A 16,307-nucleotide genomic window follows, 5' to 3' on the forward strand; every position below is an offset into this window, starting at 1 on the left:
TATCCAGTTGATTCAGATATAAGACTTGACACTTATTTGTATTTTTAACTGTTTATATTTTGTTTCTATTTACTTGATCAACAAGCATCTGTCTATTGTGTTGAGATGTTTTAAAAGGTTTTTCCCATTTTAATAGAATACATCAATTTTACTCAGAGAAACAGGACATGGTTAAAAGAAACAACCACAGCCCTAGGAACTGAGAGCATGATGATTCGTTTGCATATTTGCCTTTTTAACCATTGCATTTTATTAGGTGTGCTTAGGTGTGTCAGGTCCGTTATTAAAAAGAACTTCTAATGAGAAAGATTTTTGATTAGAATAATTTTTTTTCCTTCTATTGGTGTGAGTGAAAATGCTAATTATTGTGTTTATTATTTTGAATAATATTTTTTCTCAACTATTCTGGAGGTCACAGTATCACACGTTCTTTAGGCAGCCTGGTTATTGTCTTTGTTTAGGTCTAAACATGGCGTCACTACAACTGAATCATAGAGAACTAATCTCATGTTGTGTTGTGTTTTTTTGAATCCATAGTGGTTGATAAAAGAATCATCTGCCAGTGTCAACCTGTAAAAGAGCAATATTGTGCTAAGATTGAAAACAGATACACGGTGAGATTTATCATCACTTGTTTTATGCCACATGTTTTATTTCACATTTCGTTAAACACCACAGAATTAAAGGAAGCATTGCATTTAATTATATCAGCTTTTCATTAGGTTACTCATAATTAACAAAAGCCATGAAATGTCCTTGTAAATGCTGGATGTTTTGTTTGTTCAGTCCACACAGTATTCCCAACAGTGGTGATGAGAATGACCAGCCTCTCTGCTGCTCCATGGCGCATGTTAATGTGCATGATATAATAGAAAATACAAAAATAAAAAACGCAAACCATTTTCTGCTTACTTAAAAACTATGTATAAAACTACTATTAGTTGCAACGTGCAAACTTTGTTATCGACTGGCATCCCATCCAGGCTGAATTCCCACCTTTCAACCAGTGTTCCCAGAATCCCCTTCAACACTGACCAGGATAAAGTAGTTACTTACTAAAGACAAATGAATGAATAAAAATTGTAAATCTTAACTATGACAGTTTGTGGATCTGTGCTGTAGGGCACATGCACCTTCACCCTACAGATGGTCCTCTGATTAAATGTAAAGTCAATCAAGCTCCAAACCATCAGCAGCAAAAAAATATACTCTTACTATTAAAAGAACTCGTTTACTAATCAAGGAGCTACTAAGAAGCTACTCTGTGAATACATTTAATAATTATTAGCTAGAGCCTAACAATTTGCTTTAAAGATTCGCTTTGGCATTTGCTACTAGTCTTCCCTTTGAATTCTAATGTTACATCTCATCATATGCAGCACGTCAGTGAAGTTATGGAAGATTATGAGGAATGGTAGTGTTTCTTCCACAATCAATATACTCAAACGTATCCAGTGAAAGCTGTTCTTCATGTGACAGAAAGTAGGCTTTTATAGTCACTCTGTGGAGAAGCAAGAATCACAGCTTGTGCAATTATTGCAAGTATGTCACAGGTCACATGCTACCACATTTATTCTTTTATACTACTACTTTACTCCTATAAGTGCACAACTATATAAATTAATCAACAAAGAATTCTGTGTAAATCATCCACCAGCAGTAAGGCCAAAATTCAAAGGGTATGTTTAAGGCTGTACATAAATTCAATGTGTCTAAAAAAAAAAAAAAAAAAAGAATACTTACTGCAATTGCGCATACAAAGTGTGGGGCCGGAAGGCACTTGTCTTACAGTAATAACTGTGGAAAGGTTTTTTAATAACAAAAGAATCATGTCACAGGCACAAGAATGTTGAATGAAACAAAACAGAAGAAAGAAACAATGAAAAAAGTGCTAGGATTAGAAGGTACACTCTAGAACTGAGATATAGCGTTTGAGTCTTTTAGCCTTCCAAACTTTGAATAGTAGACACTGTTTAAAAGCAGTATTTATTTTTCCTACTGGCTGCACCTGGCCTGAACATTTTGTTGCAAACAGAAGTCTGTCCTTGGATGAAAGCAAAACACTCTGACATTCCCATGCAGTGTAAAAAATACGACCACAGGCATCTCTCTGTGTGTGTGTGTGTGTGTGTGTGTGTGTGTTTGTGTGTGTTGATTGTGCAAAGATTTTTGGAAATTTGGAAGTTTTTGGCTATAATTCCAATATTGAACAAACACTTTAAAAATGTTGGCATATTATAAAAATACTACTTTCATAAATACATATGTATAAATAAACAATACTTACATGAGGCCATCTTCTTCAATGGTGACATTGGTCACAACAGTAATCTGTAATGGGGGAAAAAATCTGTACTCAGATTATGTGCATATTTTCAGAACTATTTGAAACTATTTTTAAGTAGGTAAAACTTGGAAAACCCACCGATTTCTGTGAGCGTGGGGGAATTTTGGTTAAATTTGCCATCTTGGTCTTCCCAACTACATTATTATTAATCAGGACTTGTAGATCCAAATCATGAGCCTCAATGGTGACAAAGTTTTGATTGCTGACATTTAGTTTGTTCTACAATATAGACAGCAGAATCTTAAAATCATAAAAAATATTATGCTACAAAATAAATATCAGTAAAAACAGTAAATCTGTAACAGCATTATGTTATTATTTCTGTAGAATACTGCAGATTATATTGGATTATTATGTTACTGGAGCTGTATCCCTGGGAGGCACAGGCAAGGTTAAGTATATGAATAGGCTTTTTCAATAAAACTCTTTGGCAAGTTAAATATGCATTGGCTCTGACTAGGAGCTCCGTCCCTCCTTTTTCTATTATGTCTCAGTCAGGTCTGCAATAATTGGAAGAATGCAATTTCATTAGAAGAGTTAGAAGAATAATTCTGTCTGTTGAAGGTGATAATGCTGTCATGACAGCAATGTTATCAAACAACTGCTGTAGAGGTTACACTTAGGGACTTTGTAAATAAACTAAAACCACCTACTGTGATAATCATTTGCACATACTTCGGTGCAAAATAAACAAGAGAGGACTGGGGAGTTACAGAAGATATCTCCAGGCTCCGAGGGAAGAGGAACAATAGGATCAGGAAACAGGTCAGAAGACATACTGCAATCGAGATACACACATACAGCTTCCTGCAAGAACATTATGCATTATTATTTTTTACTTTTAGACAAATACAAAAAGCACAAAGCTAAACACAATTAACCTTCTACTCTTAACATGTGTATTTAAGGTACCATTTTAATACATACTACAAAAAAGCTAATATAATTTAAAAACCTACATATATGGTGTAATGTAGTAATAGTACAATTAGTAATACCTGTCAGTACCAGTTTCCTACTATGTGTAATTGTAAAATGAAATTTTCTGCACAGATATTCTGTAAGTGTGAAATTCATAAAAAGGTACAACAGATAACACAATGTAACACTCACGTACGACTCGGCTTCAGCCTTTGGTCACTGCATGGAATAACTGCCACCAGTTGGGCCTCCTGACCTGAACACAGAGACTGTCAACAATCAACAAAGCTTGCTAAAAAAAACAAAATAAAATTCAGTAACATATAAAAACCATAGCTGACCTCTAGATCTGCTCACAAGGTTCTGTGAGTACCTCTAAATTATGTCTAAATACATACAACAATCAACTCCAGATTTATTGGTACTTAAAAATGAAATCATGAAAATAAGCATTAATCAATAGGAAAAAATGAACATGGGCAAGATGTGGTTCTTAAACTAAGCTAAAACACTTGGATGCTGCATAGATTTATTTTAACCTTATATTTTAGATGTAAGAAGTTCTCTTATTATGTGCATTTTATTTTGCAAAAAATGACATGACACAACTAAACACAAAGTTTGGGACCCTTACTAATAAAACCTACTTCTAGATATACGTCCTGAGCCCTGGCAGGTAGGGCAATTTTCCCCCTGGCCTTTTCCTGGGATACTGCCATAGTCCATCCACCTGGAGGGTTTTTGTTGGTCTGTGTTGAGGGTCATGATGACTGATGTACTTACTGAAGAAGAGCTGAAGTAATATGACAGTAATTCAGAAAGCTCTGGTCTAAAGAGAAATAAATAGTAACAACAGTGACAAATATTTATCATGCTAACAAGATAATACTTCCTAAAGTTTATTTCCATTAAAAAACTTATTGTTTTTAATGTTTTTATTTTAATTTCCTACATGTTTAACAGTGAAAATATATTAGACTACTAGATCATAGTTTGGGCCATTTTATATCATCCATATAAATATAGGAATTTGCAAAACTTTGATCAGAGTATGTAATGACACTGCATGATGATGTTTATGCATAGATAGCTATAGATATAGCTACAGCTATAGCTACAGATATAGATATACAGATATCGATACAGATATAGATACGGATATAGATATCAATATAGATATACAGATATCGATACAGATATAGATACGGATATAGATATCAATATAGATATACAGATATAGATACGGATATAGATATCAATATAGATACAGCTATAGTTATAGATACAGATATAGATATATAGATATTTGCGCCAAAATTTCTGAACCTACCAGGACCTCGTCATTTTTAAGCTACACTCCTACAATATGTGTAGTTTGTACTAACCAAATTATTATTATTACTATTCCGTGACAACAAATACACCGAGGTTTCAGTTCCCAAATAATACTTTTTTTGGTTACGCCTGGGGAAAACAAAACTTTAGTTTAGAAATGTAGCATCCTGAATGTGTAGCTACTTAACCACATTATTTTAAGCAAAAAAAAATTGTTCTAAACATGTTCTTTATTCTAAACGTGGTATTTTCCACGTGACTTCTGCCCCAAAGTGAACTACATTAGAAATGTTCATGTACCAAACGATTGGAAGCTTGGACACTCACCGCGATGTGTCTAAGTCTCAGCCAGACAGTCAGCTGGCTTACAACTGCTACAATGGCTTACAATATATTTAGGTGAATCCCATATTTTAGGTCTGTTTATAATAAAAAAAAAAGAAACGATCTCGCTTTTCACTCCATACAGACGAACAAACTCAGAGTGCGCATTAATCTCTTCCTATTTGTGTCGCTGCGGCTCGCCGCGCTGTGGCTGCTTGCAGTATGACTCTATAAACGATTTCCGGAATCGAAAAGTCTCTTTTTTTATCACTCCATTTATTATATTAGGAGAATTACAGCTCTCTGTTCTGTTACAAAATAACTAAACCATGTTTATGACAGTTTTATAACCAGAAAACCTCAAAATGTTCTGCAATTGCGCATGAATGTAAACTTTGAATTTCACTTTCATCAGGACTGGAAAAATGATGCTCAGTTAAACGCAGCATATAAACAGTACATGGGCAAGATTTAGTAGACATCTGACCTTAACACCCATTTGTGGTTATTCCCCAAACTGCTGCCACAAAGCTGGAAGTACACAATTTTTCAGGATTTCTTTGTATGCTGTTGTTGCATGTTACAGTTTTATTCACTGGAGCTAAGAGGCCCAAACCTGTTCCAGCATACACTGCTCATGTGCTCAATACAAGGTCAATTTACCTTGTTGATTGACATCAACCCCAGTGAACATCTGGAACATTGGAATAAAAAGGGGATGCTGACTGCCTCAGGCCTCCTCACCCAACATCAGCTCACTCTTGTGGTTGTAATGGGAAAATACCCACAAGCGCCCAGAAGAGTGGGGGGTATTACAAAAGGAAAGGTATCTAAATCTGGAATGGAACATTGCAAATAAAAAAATAAAATGAATAAAAATAAATGTGTTGTGGCCGAGTGTCCACAAACCTTACGCCATATAGTGCAAATAAAATATATGGCAACCAGGAACCATCACAACAACTCCAGTGCATCAAACCCATGTGTCTGCAAAAGTACTCTGGAGGGATGGACAGCGTTCTTCCAAAGCATATTTCGCACAGCTGTTTTAATCATTATGGTGGTGGTGGAGATCACTAAACCTAATTCAAAATCAATTGGGTTTAGATATCCTTACTGTAAATGTTGCAGTGTAAGATTTGCATCCTCATTAAACCATTCAGTGAGCCCTCATGCCTAATGTAAACTGTTGTAGAAAGGGCATTATTTACATTCACATTATTTTCTGTCCACTGTCACCCAAATGAGGATGGCTACCCTTCTGAGCCTGGGTCCTCTCAAGGTTTCTTCCTCATATCATTTCAGGCTTATAAATGATATGTATAAATACTAACTTAGTTTTAAACTTTATAATTTTATTCTGTTTCTATAGTTCTGTAAAACTGCTTTGAGGCAATGTCCATTGTTAAAAGTGCAATACAAATGAATTGAATTGAATTTATGAGACATTTTTATTTTGAAAGAGACCGTTCCAATCAAGATAGAAATATTTCAGTGATTATATCCTCTGATGTGACATGTAGACCACACCAGCAAACAAGCGACTAGACCCCATTACTATAGGGATCAAGCAATCAAGGCCTGTATTGTTCTCTTGGCGGACACCGCACATGCACTTGACCACTTATCAAGAACATGTTAAAGGATGACTCATGTTTCTATCACTTTTTACACATCTCTGTAGACCAATACTTGTGGTTTTTGCTGAATTCTCAAATTTGTATTTCTTTCTTTGTAATAAGGGATTTTCTGTACTGCAACCCTCCTATAATAATTCTCCTTATGAATCTGTTGACAGAATGTGCTTACTGAGTGTCATCACATACTTAATTTACATTCACAGTCACCTGAAGAACAGTTATTGTTGTGTTTACATATTACACTTATACATAAAGGCTCATCATGCTTTTGGCACAATATACAAAAATTCTAAATGAATAAATGTTAATTCTTTTAATAAACTCTTTGTTTTCCTCTTGCCATCATGAATTAAAATAAGCTTGCACTTCATTTATATACATGCCTTATTGGTAGGTAGGTAGGTAGGTAGGTAAAGTGCTTAATTGTATCGTACCTGTAAACATAGTAAGACATTTTGATTGTATGGGGTTTTCCTTTAATCTGTCACATCTGGATATAGTGTGTGTGTGTGTGTGTGTGTATGTTTCCTCAAAAAAAAAAGGAAGCTGACTGTGCAGAAAAATGACATGACTTTTATTTCACCACAGCATAATTCTCATCAAGAGGATCGTGCCTTTAAGACAAAAATCAACTAATGATTTTTCCTGTGCTACACAAAATAACATCGGTTTATAAATGTCTAAAACAGTACTAATTTTAGTATTTTATTTTGTGATGGAGAACAAGCAAGAAGCATAATTTTCTGTAGATTGCATTAGTTGATCATTTAAAGGTTTGTCATATATAAACCATAACATTGTGGACAAAAATAAAAGCACTTCCAACCATAAACTAATATGGAATGTTTTATTTCCTGGACACCAAGAACCACATTTACTTAAGCCATTAGCTCCATGATCATATTGTTAGTACACAGAGGACAACCAACATCTGTTGTCTAGCAAAATTTTGACCAATAACTGGCTATGTTAAGCATGATTCAACAAGTCATTGCACATTTTATGTGTGTTGGAAAACCACCACCTTAGTGTCACATGGTTAAACATTACAGCAAATAGTGTTAATCAAAATGAGATCATAGAGGTCACGGTGACAAAGCGCATAAAATACTTAAGGTGCTCTTGCATATCCTACATCTGATTCTCAATTGTGAAGTGTTTGTAAAAGCATTATTACCAACTACATGACAATCTCAATCTCCCACTAGTCTCTGCATCTTATTAAAGCCACTAAGCACATTAAAGTTTCCAATGTGTCAGAACACTACTGCCCTTGAAGAAATATAGATAAATCAGACAAATAGATAAATTTTTAGCTTTCCCATTCATAATGCGCTAAAAACATAGAATTGAAAACTATACAACAGAATAATTGTTCTGTCAGTTGAGTCAGGTAACACTGCAGTATTAAAGCAATCCTACACTAAATCACTCACCGCCGACTTAAAAAAAAAAAAAAAATCAAGTATACACATATACTTGTGTATATTACAGACACCTCCTATATCACTTCTATCTGGGTTAGTAATCCAAATCATCTTCAGTGCCTTGTTGTGTACCATTCATTGTCGGTCATTTGCACCAGCTCATTGACCACATCCAGCAGATTATACTGATGCTTTCTCAGCAGCTTCTGGTTTAGCAGCTTGTTACTGAAGCCCATTTCTTGTAGTACAGCAATCAGCGAGGCTTCTTTAGACACTGGGTCTACACTGGGCCGCTGAAGGAAATTAAAACATGCCAAAGGTCATTTTAAAGAATGTCACATAGAACTGGTGTCAGCGAAACAAATGTTTAACCACAGGATGTTAAGATAAGAACTTCTAAATTAAACCCTGAGATCTAAAGGTATTAATTATTTTGCCATTTGTGACACATCATTGCTTATTTCTGGACATCTGCAGTGGGGTGGAAGACTTAAAAATGAAGTGAAAACAGTAAAAGGTCGTTGTCATGTTGTTGTGAGTGGAAGTACCTGTGTGGAGCTGCTCTGGCCTGTGAACAGTGCTTTGTAAGCAGACGCTGCCACTGAGAGAGCCCCCTTCACAAGACCTTCAGTAAGGCCACCATGACGCAGCCTGCAAGCAAAAAGCAACATTCGTTCACAAGGACAAGTGGTCATCAAAAGACACCCTTTTAAATTAAGAAACCAAAAAAAAAATAATAATAATAAAATAACACTAGGTCAGCATGTGAACACAAAGGAAAGAAATTTCCATTTACACAGCAAGTAGGAAGAGGATGAGTTTGGAGCATGAGTTTGCTACTTCCTTTTTACTGCCTTTTTAACCTCTGTGACTTGCATGAGAGTCTTGTCAATTACTTAAACTAATCCAAGTAGTATGACAAACTCTTAAGCTTGAAAACTGACTAGAGGACAAGGACAAGACTCCTGAGATGAGGCATGTTGCAGACAACAAAATAGGATCGAGGTTCATAATATTTATATAAACCAAATGCATGTACCCACACTAGGACTTTCTGTATGTGGCTCAAGGCTGACAGTCATTTTTTTGTGTTGCTAAAGAAGAAAAAGGGAAGAAACTACAAAATAAACTTATGATTATATAAACATAAGATGGCGCTAAATGTGGCTTTTTTGAACACAAGCAATAATCTTTCTGAAAATTATGTGGGGAAAAAAATTACATTATGAATATGTAGCTCTAAAAAACTTTGGTCTACTGACATTGGTCAGCAAATTTGTAACCTCCTACAACAATGACCAGTGTTAGCTTTAAGTGGTGAAGACTTTTACCTGGGATCCTGAGGGCTGCATGTCTCAAAAGCACTGGCAGGGGCCTCCAGATGTGTTGATCCTAATCCTGAGACGGAAAAATAGATCACACAATGCAAAAGTAAGTCAAAGGAAAACTTCAGTGTTTTTATTTGGCATTGTTTTTTGCAAACTGGGATCATGTGAATGTATAATTTCTCCACATAATCTTTAGTTGGCTCAATGTAAGTGTCCGGTTAGTAATGACTGTCTGAATTCCAATAGCAAAACATTTGATTCAATTTTATGTTTCACTTTTGATGCACCATCATATGTTAGAAATATGTTTTAGTTTGACAGTTAATGGTTCTCTGGTAGCAGAAGTCTGGTCCAGCATCTGTTGTGGGTGGAGGGGAGGCAGGTTGAACTGGCAGGTATGACATGATGAGTCTCACCTATGTCTTGTTACCGCCAGTCTACATGTTTGTGTCTGTCTGTGCTTTCAGTGACTTACGTAACCAGAAAGAGAGACAGAGTGCATGTGTGAGAGCGACATAGAGAGAGACTGAGAGAGAGAGACAGAAAGAGAGAGAGAGCGAAAGAGGAGAGTCACTGAAAGGACAAAGAGACCTGCCTCCTCTCCATCCTCAGCTACCGGTTTCCATTTTTAGAAAAGATACAGTTGACAGCAGTTCACGGTCAAGTGATGAAATTCTTTAGTGATGTCATTACTGACCATTTGTTTTGTTCTCAGGTGGACATGATCTGTTCTCCTCAGATTCCAGTGTTCTAATCTCAGTCACAAAAGGTTGTATTGACCTAAAAATAAACAAACAAAAATACAAAATTCGGTGTTTACACATTGCCAGTTAATGTCAGTTATTGAAAAGTTTATGGTGCACTGAGTTCTGACCTATGTGTATGGAGAGTTGGGGGTGATGATAGTGAGACAGGTGTGGGTGCCACCTCAGGAATAAGTGGAGGGGTGTTCAGTATCTGAGAGGTGCAAAGCAACCTGTTCACACTGTTTTGCATAAAGGTGTCCCCTTCTGCAGCGTTCTGGTCCTGTGCTCTCTCAGGCTCTGTGCTACAGACATTTCCATCCTGAGACACAGCTGAGCTGTACAAAGAATCTCCCAGAGGTTTGGAGGTATCAAAGCAGTCGGGCAAGACAACGAGGTATTCTTCTGAAGAGGCTGAGGACGCCTGGCTGCTTACCTCGTCCCACTCTCCTGCATCTTCCTCTTTATCCTGATCCTCCTTTTTCACTTCCTCCTCCTCCAGAGCAGCAGGGTCAGTGTATAGGTTTTCATTAGAGCCAATCAACAGTTCTGAAAAAACTGCATGTTTTAAAAGAGTACATCAATTAGAATGCAACAACACAACTTAAGCAGTTAAAGAAAATAAAAAGAGATATAGGTGGCTCTGATATTTTATTTAATTAATCATTGGATTTATTTATATTAGAAAAAAAATTAAAGGTGTGCTCTCATTGTAGTATGGTATATCTTCTTACCTGGGAGAGCAGTCTCTTCGAGCATGATGGGTGCTTGAACTGGGGGTGGAGCTTCTGGCCTCTTAATGATTGGCAGGAGGGGTCTGTCAATCTTCTCTATCAAGGATCTCTCATTAAAGGGGGTGGGCTCATGATCTGCAAGAAAGCCAGATAGACATGTGTAGTTCTATTTTAGCTACAGAGCCGATATTATGTAGGAAGAGAAACATCTTTATTTTGTAATGAAATACAATCTCACACTCAGGCCTGCAGTGATTAGTTCGAACCCGTTGTGGAGGTTTATGCTCAGGCTCCTCCTCTAGTGTGAGGGACCTAATCACTGTCTCACAGACAAACTGAGTCCCGCTGATGTCATCATCACCTTCATCATGAACTTGAAGATCCACATTCTCAGTGTGCCTCTGAGGCTGCACAACTAAGAGACACAGAAGAATGTGATTTGTCTGTTTAACATTAATCTTCTGTTGAGTCAAGCTGAAAATACTGAGATCTTAAACATATAACATTCTGGAACACATTTTGCCCACTGAAAAGTGAGTTATTATGAGTTATAAGTTATGATATGTAATAATGTTTATGATTGTTTACTATGTATTATTTAACTACATGTTGCTTATAAATATCAATTACATTTTTAACATATAATTTATATAATTTTATTCAACCTTAAATGTGTAGAACGATGACCTCTTGTGGACTAAAACAGAGCTACCAGGAAACAAATTTAACACTCATTCTTACCTTGGAGCTTTTTCATGCCTGTGTGCTCTGTATTCTCTTTTACCAAGCTTAATCCATGCTTTCCAAATGTAGGGCCAAAATGTGGCACTGGAGACATGCACGGAGTCATATCTATATAAGCAAAAATGAAATAAATATAGTAATAATAAAACGGTTGCCTGATATGGCCACCATTTTACCCCACAGTAAAATGACACTAATGTAAAACATACCAGCTGGAGTGTTAGTCGGAACTTTCTCCAACTCTTGGACAATATTTATATCCAGCAACTCAAATGAAAGCAGATCCTTAAATAAAAGAGCAACCGTTTATTACAGTAATATTACACAATAACAGCAAATGGATTTATTTGTGATCACATACTGTACCTGTGCAGTGAGTAGGTCCACTGAGGGAATGTAGTACTCTCTCTTGTTGCTGGTGGACCCTCGGGTGTCATCTCTGGAGCTAGTCCAGCACATCCCATCCATTCCTACTACACTGTGCTTATTCATCTGTACAGCAAAATAAATGTACACTCACAGTTTTAACTTCATGGAAAGTGTTTTGTAGACTGCATGATTTTTTGCTAAACCACTGAGAACATCAGAGTTGTGTCCAGTTACAGCATTCTGGGTTAAAACTAGCTCAGCTACCAAAAATTCAATGACCTAATAAGTCTTTGTGGATTTCTGAAAACAAGAGTGGTTCTGTAATCTATAAATGTCTGCTGTTGATTACAAGACATTAAGTGCATTTGCCTTCATAAATTGGGGTCCAAAAGTCTGATAGAGAGAAAATCTTCTATTTTTGCCTTTTAAATTGGAAAATATATAGTATTTATGTGAGTACTGAAATAAATATTCAAAATCTTAGATATCTAATAATTTATACTCTGCACGATGTCTAATGTCCTTATATAAATCCATGATACCTGCTTTGTAAAAAAAGGTCTGATTTTTCTCACACCAAATCTCTTTTATTCAAACATGTTCAGACAAAACTTTCATGGATTTCATCAAAAATAGAACAATACGGTTTTGTATTCAATTAGATGAAAATGCAAAATAAAAGCATTTTCTAGGGGTCTCAGACTTTTGGATTCCCCTGTAGTTTTTAAGTAAGTTCATCAGAAAGAGATGCATACTCACAAAAACTTTGCTGGAATAGGAGTTGACTTTCTGGCCTGTGTTGGGCACTACTACAATGCTGCACCACACTCTGGGGCCAAACTGCACCCCACAGTGTGCCAGGCGCCAATGGGAGGTGTAGGTGCCCTCTAACTTGGGCGCCACAAATGCCACACTCACCATACCAACCTGGCCTGGCTTGAGGAAGGGCACTGTCACCTCCTTCTGCTCCTGTGACTCCAAAGCCAGGTTTCCCCACATGAACTTCAGCTATTGAGACAAATACACATGGCCTACATGCAAGCAAGGCAACACAAGCAAAACACACAAGAAGGAGTGGGTGCATGTGATTTGCACCACTCTTTGGCTACAATATGAAAAATGCATGGTTATAGTTTTACTTAATGTATTTAATGGTACTATTGTTATAATACCTTTGTGTCAGAAGTCCAGCTGATGTTGCCAGTATTCCTCATCTTCCAGTATTTGATGAACTTGGTGCCAGGCTCCAGACATGTTCCGTCTGGTAGATTCTCATCCAGAAACAAGGCTGTCATTGTGGGCACCAAGGTGGAGCAGGAGACCTTGGGACCCCTGGTTTGAGTGTACAGAGCATTGTGAGTACAGCTTTGACTCAGTTTCTGTCTTTTTCTTGAAGCTCAAAGCAAAAAAGTTTTTTTTTTCCTAAAAAACGATGCAATACAATAAAGGCAGCGGGTGCATTTTGAGGTAGTTCCATCCACTTGCCAGCGATAAACGCAACTATAACAGACAATGAGATAATCTTGATAAAGACTGTTCTAGGCTGGGTTGGTAGATCACCCAGCCCTGAGCCCTCTCACTATGGCCCTTACTCTGGACTGGAGGCCTGAGGCTCTGGGCCCGGGGCTGCAGCTGCACCAGGAGTAGTGGCAGGAGCAGGAGCAGGGCCAACACCTGAGGTGCTAGTGCCATTGGTGGCTCCACTCCACAGCAGGCCTCTCTTCTCCAGCCGCAGCTTCTTCTTAATCTCCTTCACTTCGGCCTTCAGCTGCCTCCGCTCAGCTTTCAAGCGCTGCCGCTCAGCTTTGCGGACAGTTCGGTCTCCTCGCCGCAAGAATCTACAAGAACAAGGCACATACTTTATCAGCCAAAAATGCCTTCACAATATATTAATTTTTTCTATTCACTAAATCCTGACAGAAGCTAAATAAATCAGTATCAGTAAGTAATGAGCTATTTAAGCAGTTAAAAAGAACTTGCCTGGGCTCTGGAGTTACTCCTCTTTCTGGGACAGACAAGGGGGTTCTTGTTCTCTTCAAGTTGTGGCTGGGGTCATGTTTGTGACTGCATGGCTCGCACAAGATGCAAGAGGGACACACGCTGAACAAATGAATAAATGCTGGTCTATTATACTATACAAACTAAATAACATTTTAAATGATAAAGACAGACCTAACTGTAATACTCTCACACCTGCAGTGATAACCTCCTCCAGTGGCTGGTCCCTTGCAGCTGCTGCAGTTAGGTGTCGAGGTCCTCTGTGTTGTGGAACTGACTATAGCCATCTGAGTCCCAGAAGTTCTGGGCTCTTCTGGGGGATCAGAGGCTCTGTGTGTACAGCACTGGCCAGAAAATTCACTACACATCTTGTCCACAACTTCCCTTACTATCTGATCTTTAAACTGAGACGAAAAGGAAGATGAATTTAACATCATTAAACATTATTAACTTCACATTTTACTATGTAAATTCTGTTTTTGGATAATGAAATCCCAGCTATATGCAAAGACATTTAATATGTGCACATACTCTGTCCATGTAAGATTTGAACCATGCAGGGACAGCTTCCTCCTCGACTTTGTTCACTTTATTTTCCTTCACGACCACCTATGAATAAAAATAACCACTATAAGTTGTAATTATCAAATTAAGCTTTGCAACAGAGCTGCTATGATTAAATCAACAAAAAGAACAATAACAAAATCTAAGCCAAAGAAAAGAAAGAATAAATAAAGATTATGTATTAGTGAGGAAAGTTCCACATTCATTTTGCTCTTTTAGAGAGGAGTAAGTTTTCATAAAAAATCATAAATTCTTACCGGGTCCCGCTCGGGGGTCACCTGTGTTTCCTTGTCCGCCATTTTCACTCTGGCACGATATGGTGGTGCTGGTCTGGGATCAATTCTGAGTTCTTTAACTTCGGCTTTAACAGGTCCACCTTCAGCCTGGCCTTTCATCTTATACACATTCATGTGTAGCTGGTTGGCTTGCTTAAGTGCACTCTAAACAGAATATGTTCAATCTTTATTTGACATATAAAAATGAGAAATGTGCGAATGATCGTTTTGATTATAAAAAAAAAAAAAAAAAAAGAAATGCAACAAGAGGAAACATGTTTTTACCTTTAAGGCCTCTGTATATTCATCTGATGAAAAACATGTTAAAACATCTTTGTTAGTATATGATGTTTATTTACAGCAATCACCCAAAAAAAAGGCATATAAACCAGATATAAACACATACCTTGGCTGTTTATGGATATCTGTAAAATTAAACCAACAAGAATATTATGAGACAATGACAATGCTATAGTAAATGTTGCTTTTTAATAAATTATAATAGCAGCAACTTTGTCATAATTCGTGTGGATTATAAAATAGAACTGAAACAAGTAGACAAATGCTTACCTCTTCATTGTCCTCATCAAAATATTTTGCTTGAAAATGGCACAAGCCGAAAGTAGTTTTAATCTAAAAGTAATAAGAACAAATCGTGGTGGTGAGAATTATACAGAAGTAAACAAACTGCACCATTTATACTGGTTTTGGAAGCGACCTTGAGCTTGGGAAAGATGATATAAAAACAGAAAAGAATAAGAAAGAAAACAAAAGAGAAGAAGAACGATACATATTATTATTATTATTATTATTATTATTTTATTATATGCGTTGCATTCAGATTAAACGCTGTGGAGAAAACAATCCCAGTTACAGTGATTCACGCTTATGGAGTCATCAGACCAATGTGACTCAGACCAGATGACACGAACAACACAGCTACTTTATATAACAAACTGAACACCTGATATATATATATATATATATATATATATATATATATATATATATATATATATATATATATATACATATAAATATATGTTTCTGTGACAGGTCACGCCAAGTTAGCAGACAAACACTGGTCTGTTTATGTAGGCCTCGGTCTCGGCCCTGACTGCGTCCATACCTTCAAACTGCTGAACTAAACAACACCTCAGAACAGAAAGCTCTCTGCGGTGATATAATACTGTTCTGAGATACTATGCAGGACGGTTGTAGTAGCTTTACGGATATGATCCCAGGTACGTAAGGAAGCGTAAATAGCCCGTAGATGAAGGCAGCTTACCCAGGCCTCTGCTGTCTCCCACTGCGCTTTGTCTGGATCCACAACGGGAAACTTCTTTACGCTCCCACGGAAATTTACTTTCACTGTAACTGGGTGGTTCATAATGGCAGGTCAAAATGACACAAGATGTCCAATCTGTGATGCACCGATTTAATGCACCATGGTAACGCCAGCGTTCTAATCGGCCCTGTCTGTCTAGTCGTTCTCTTGTTTACATCGTTTAACATGAACACGCCCACGTGCCCACGTAACAGGAAACGTGTCATTCCT

At 37.1% G+C, this 16,307-nt stretch overlaps 2 protein-coding genes across 3 annotated transcripts; both read right to left on the minus strand.

Annotated features, from left to right (window-relative positions):
- Positions 1–615: 615 nt before the first annotated feature.
- Positions 616–5,130, minus strand: tmem106a (transmembrane protein 106A). 2 transcript variants are annotated; one of them, XM_060858993.1, is made up of 8 exons: positions 4,931–5,130; positions 3,916–4,061; positions 3,461–3,524; positions 3,001–3,154; positions 2,426–2,566; positions 2,288–2,331; positions 1,744–1,797; positions 616–1,501 (listed from the first exon to the last, which is right to left on the minus strand). In XM_060858993.1, exons 2-8 carry the CDS (start codon positions 4,031–4,033, stop codon positions 1,393–1,395), a joined length of 684 nt encoding a protein of 227 aa, XP_060714976.1. In that variant the 5' UTR covers positions 4,034–4,061; positions 4,931–5,130; the 3' UTR covers positions 616–1,392. The 2 variants fall into 2 exon arrangements, with proteins under 2 accessions (XP_060714976.1, XP_060714968.1); XM_060858985.1 differs by having other exon boundaries at positions 3,916–4,097; positions 4,931–5,129.
- A 2,270-nt stretch (positions 5,131–7,400) lies between these two features.
- On the minus strand, positions 7,401–16,293 carry nbr1a (NBR1 autophagy cargo receptor a). Its single transcript, XM_060859003.1, has 21 exons — positions 16,038–16,293; positions 15,320–15,382; positions 15,156–15,174; positions 15,035–15,057; positions 14,732–14,914; positions 14,442–14,519; positions 14,106–14,314; positions 13,893–14,012; positions 13,505–13,750; positions 13,085–13,244; positions 12,672–12,920; positions 11,910–12,035; positions 11,753–11,828; positions 11,541–11,651; positions 11,038–11,214; positions 10,800–10,934; positions 10,197–10,623; positions 10,020–10,102; positions 9,326–9,392; positions 8,543–8,645; positions 7,401–8,287 (listed from the first exon to the last, which is right to left on the minus strand). The coding sequence occupies exons 1-21, from the start codon at positions 16,137–16,139 to the stop codon at positions 8,108–8,110; spliced, it is 2,937 nt and encodes a 978-aa protein (XP_060714986.1). The 5' UTR covers positions 16,140–16,293; the 3' UTR covers positions 7,401–8,107.
- Between the last annotated feature and the right edge of the window lie 14 nt (positions 16,294–16,307).

This window comes from Tachysurus vachellii, chromosome 2, assembly GCF_030014155.1.
Source record: "Tachysurus vachellii isolate PV-2020 chromosome 2, HZAU_Pvac_v1, whole genome shotgun sequence".
NCBI classification, from domain to species: Eukaryota; Metazoa; Chordata; class Actinopteri; order Siluriformes; family Bagridae; genus Tachysurus; species Tachysurus vachellii.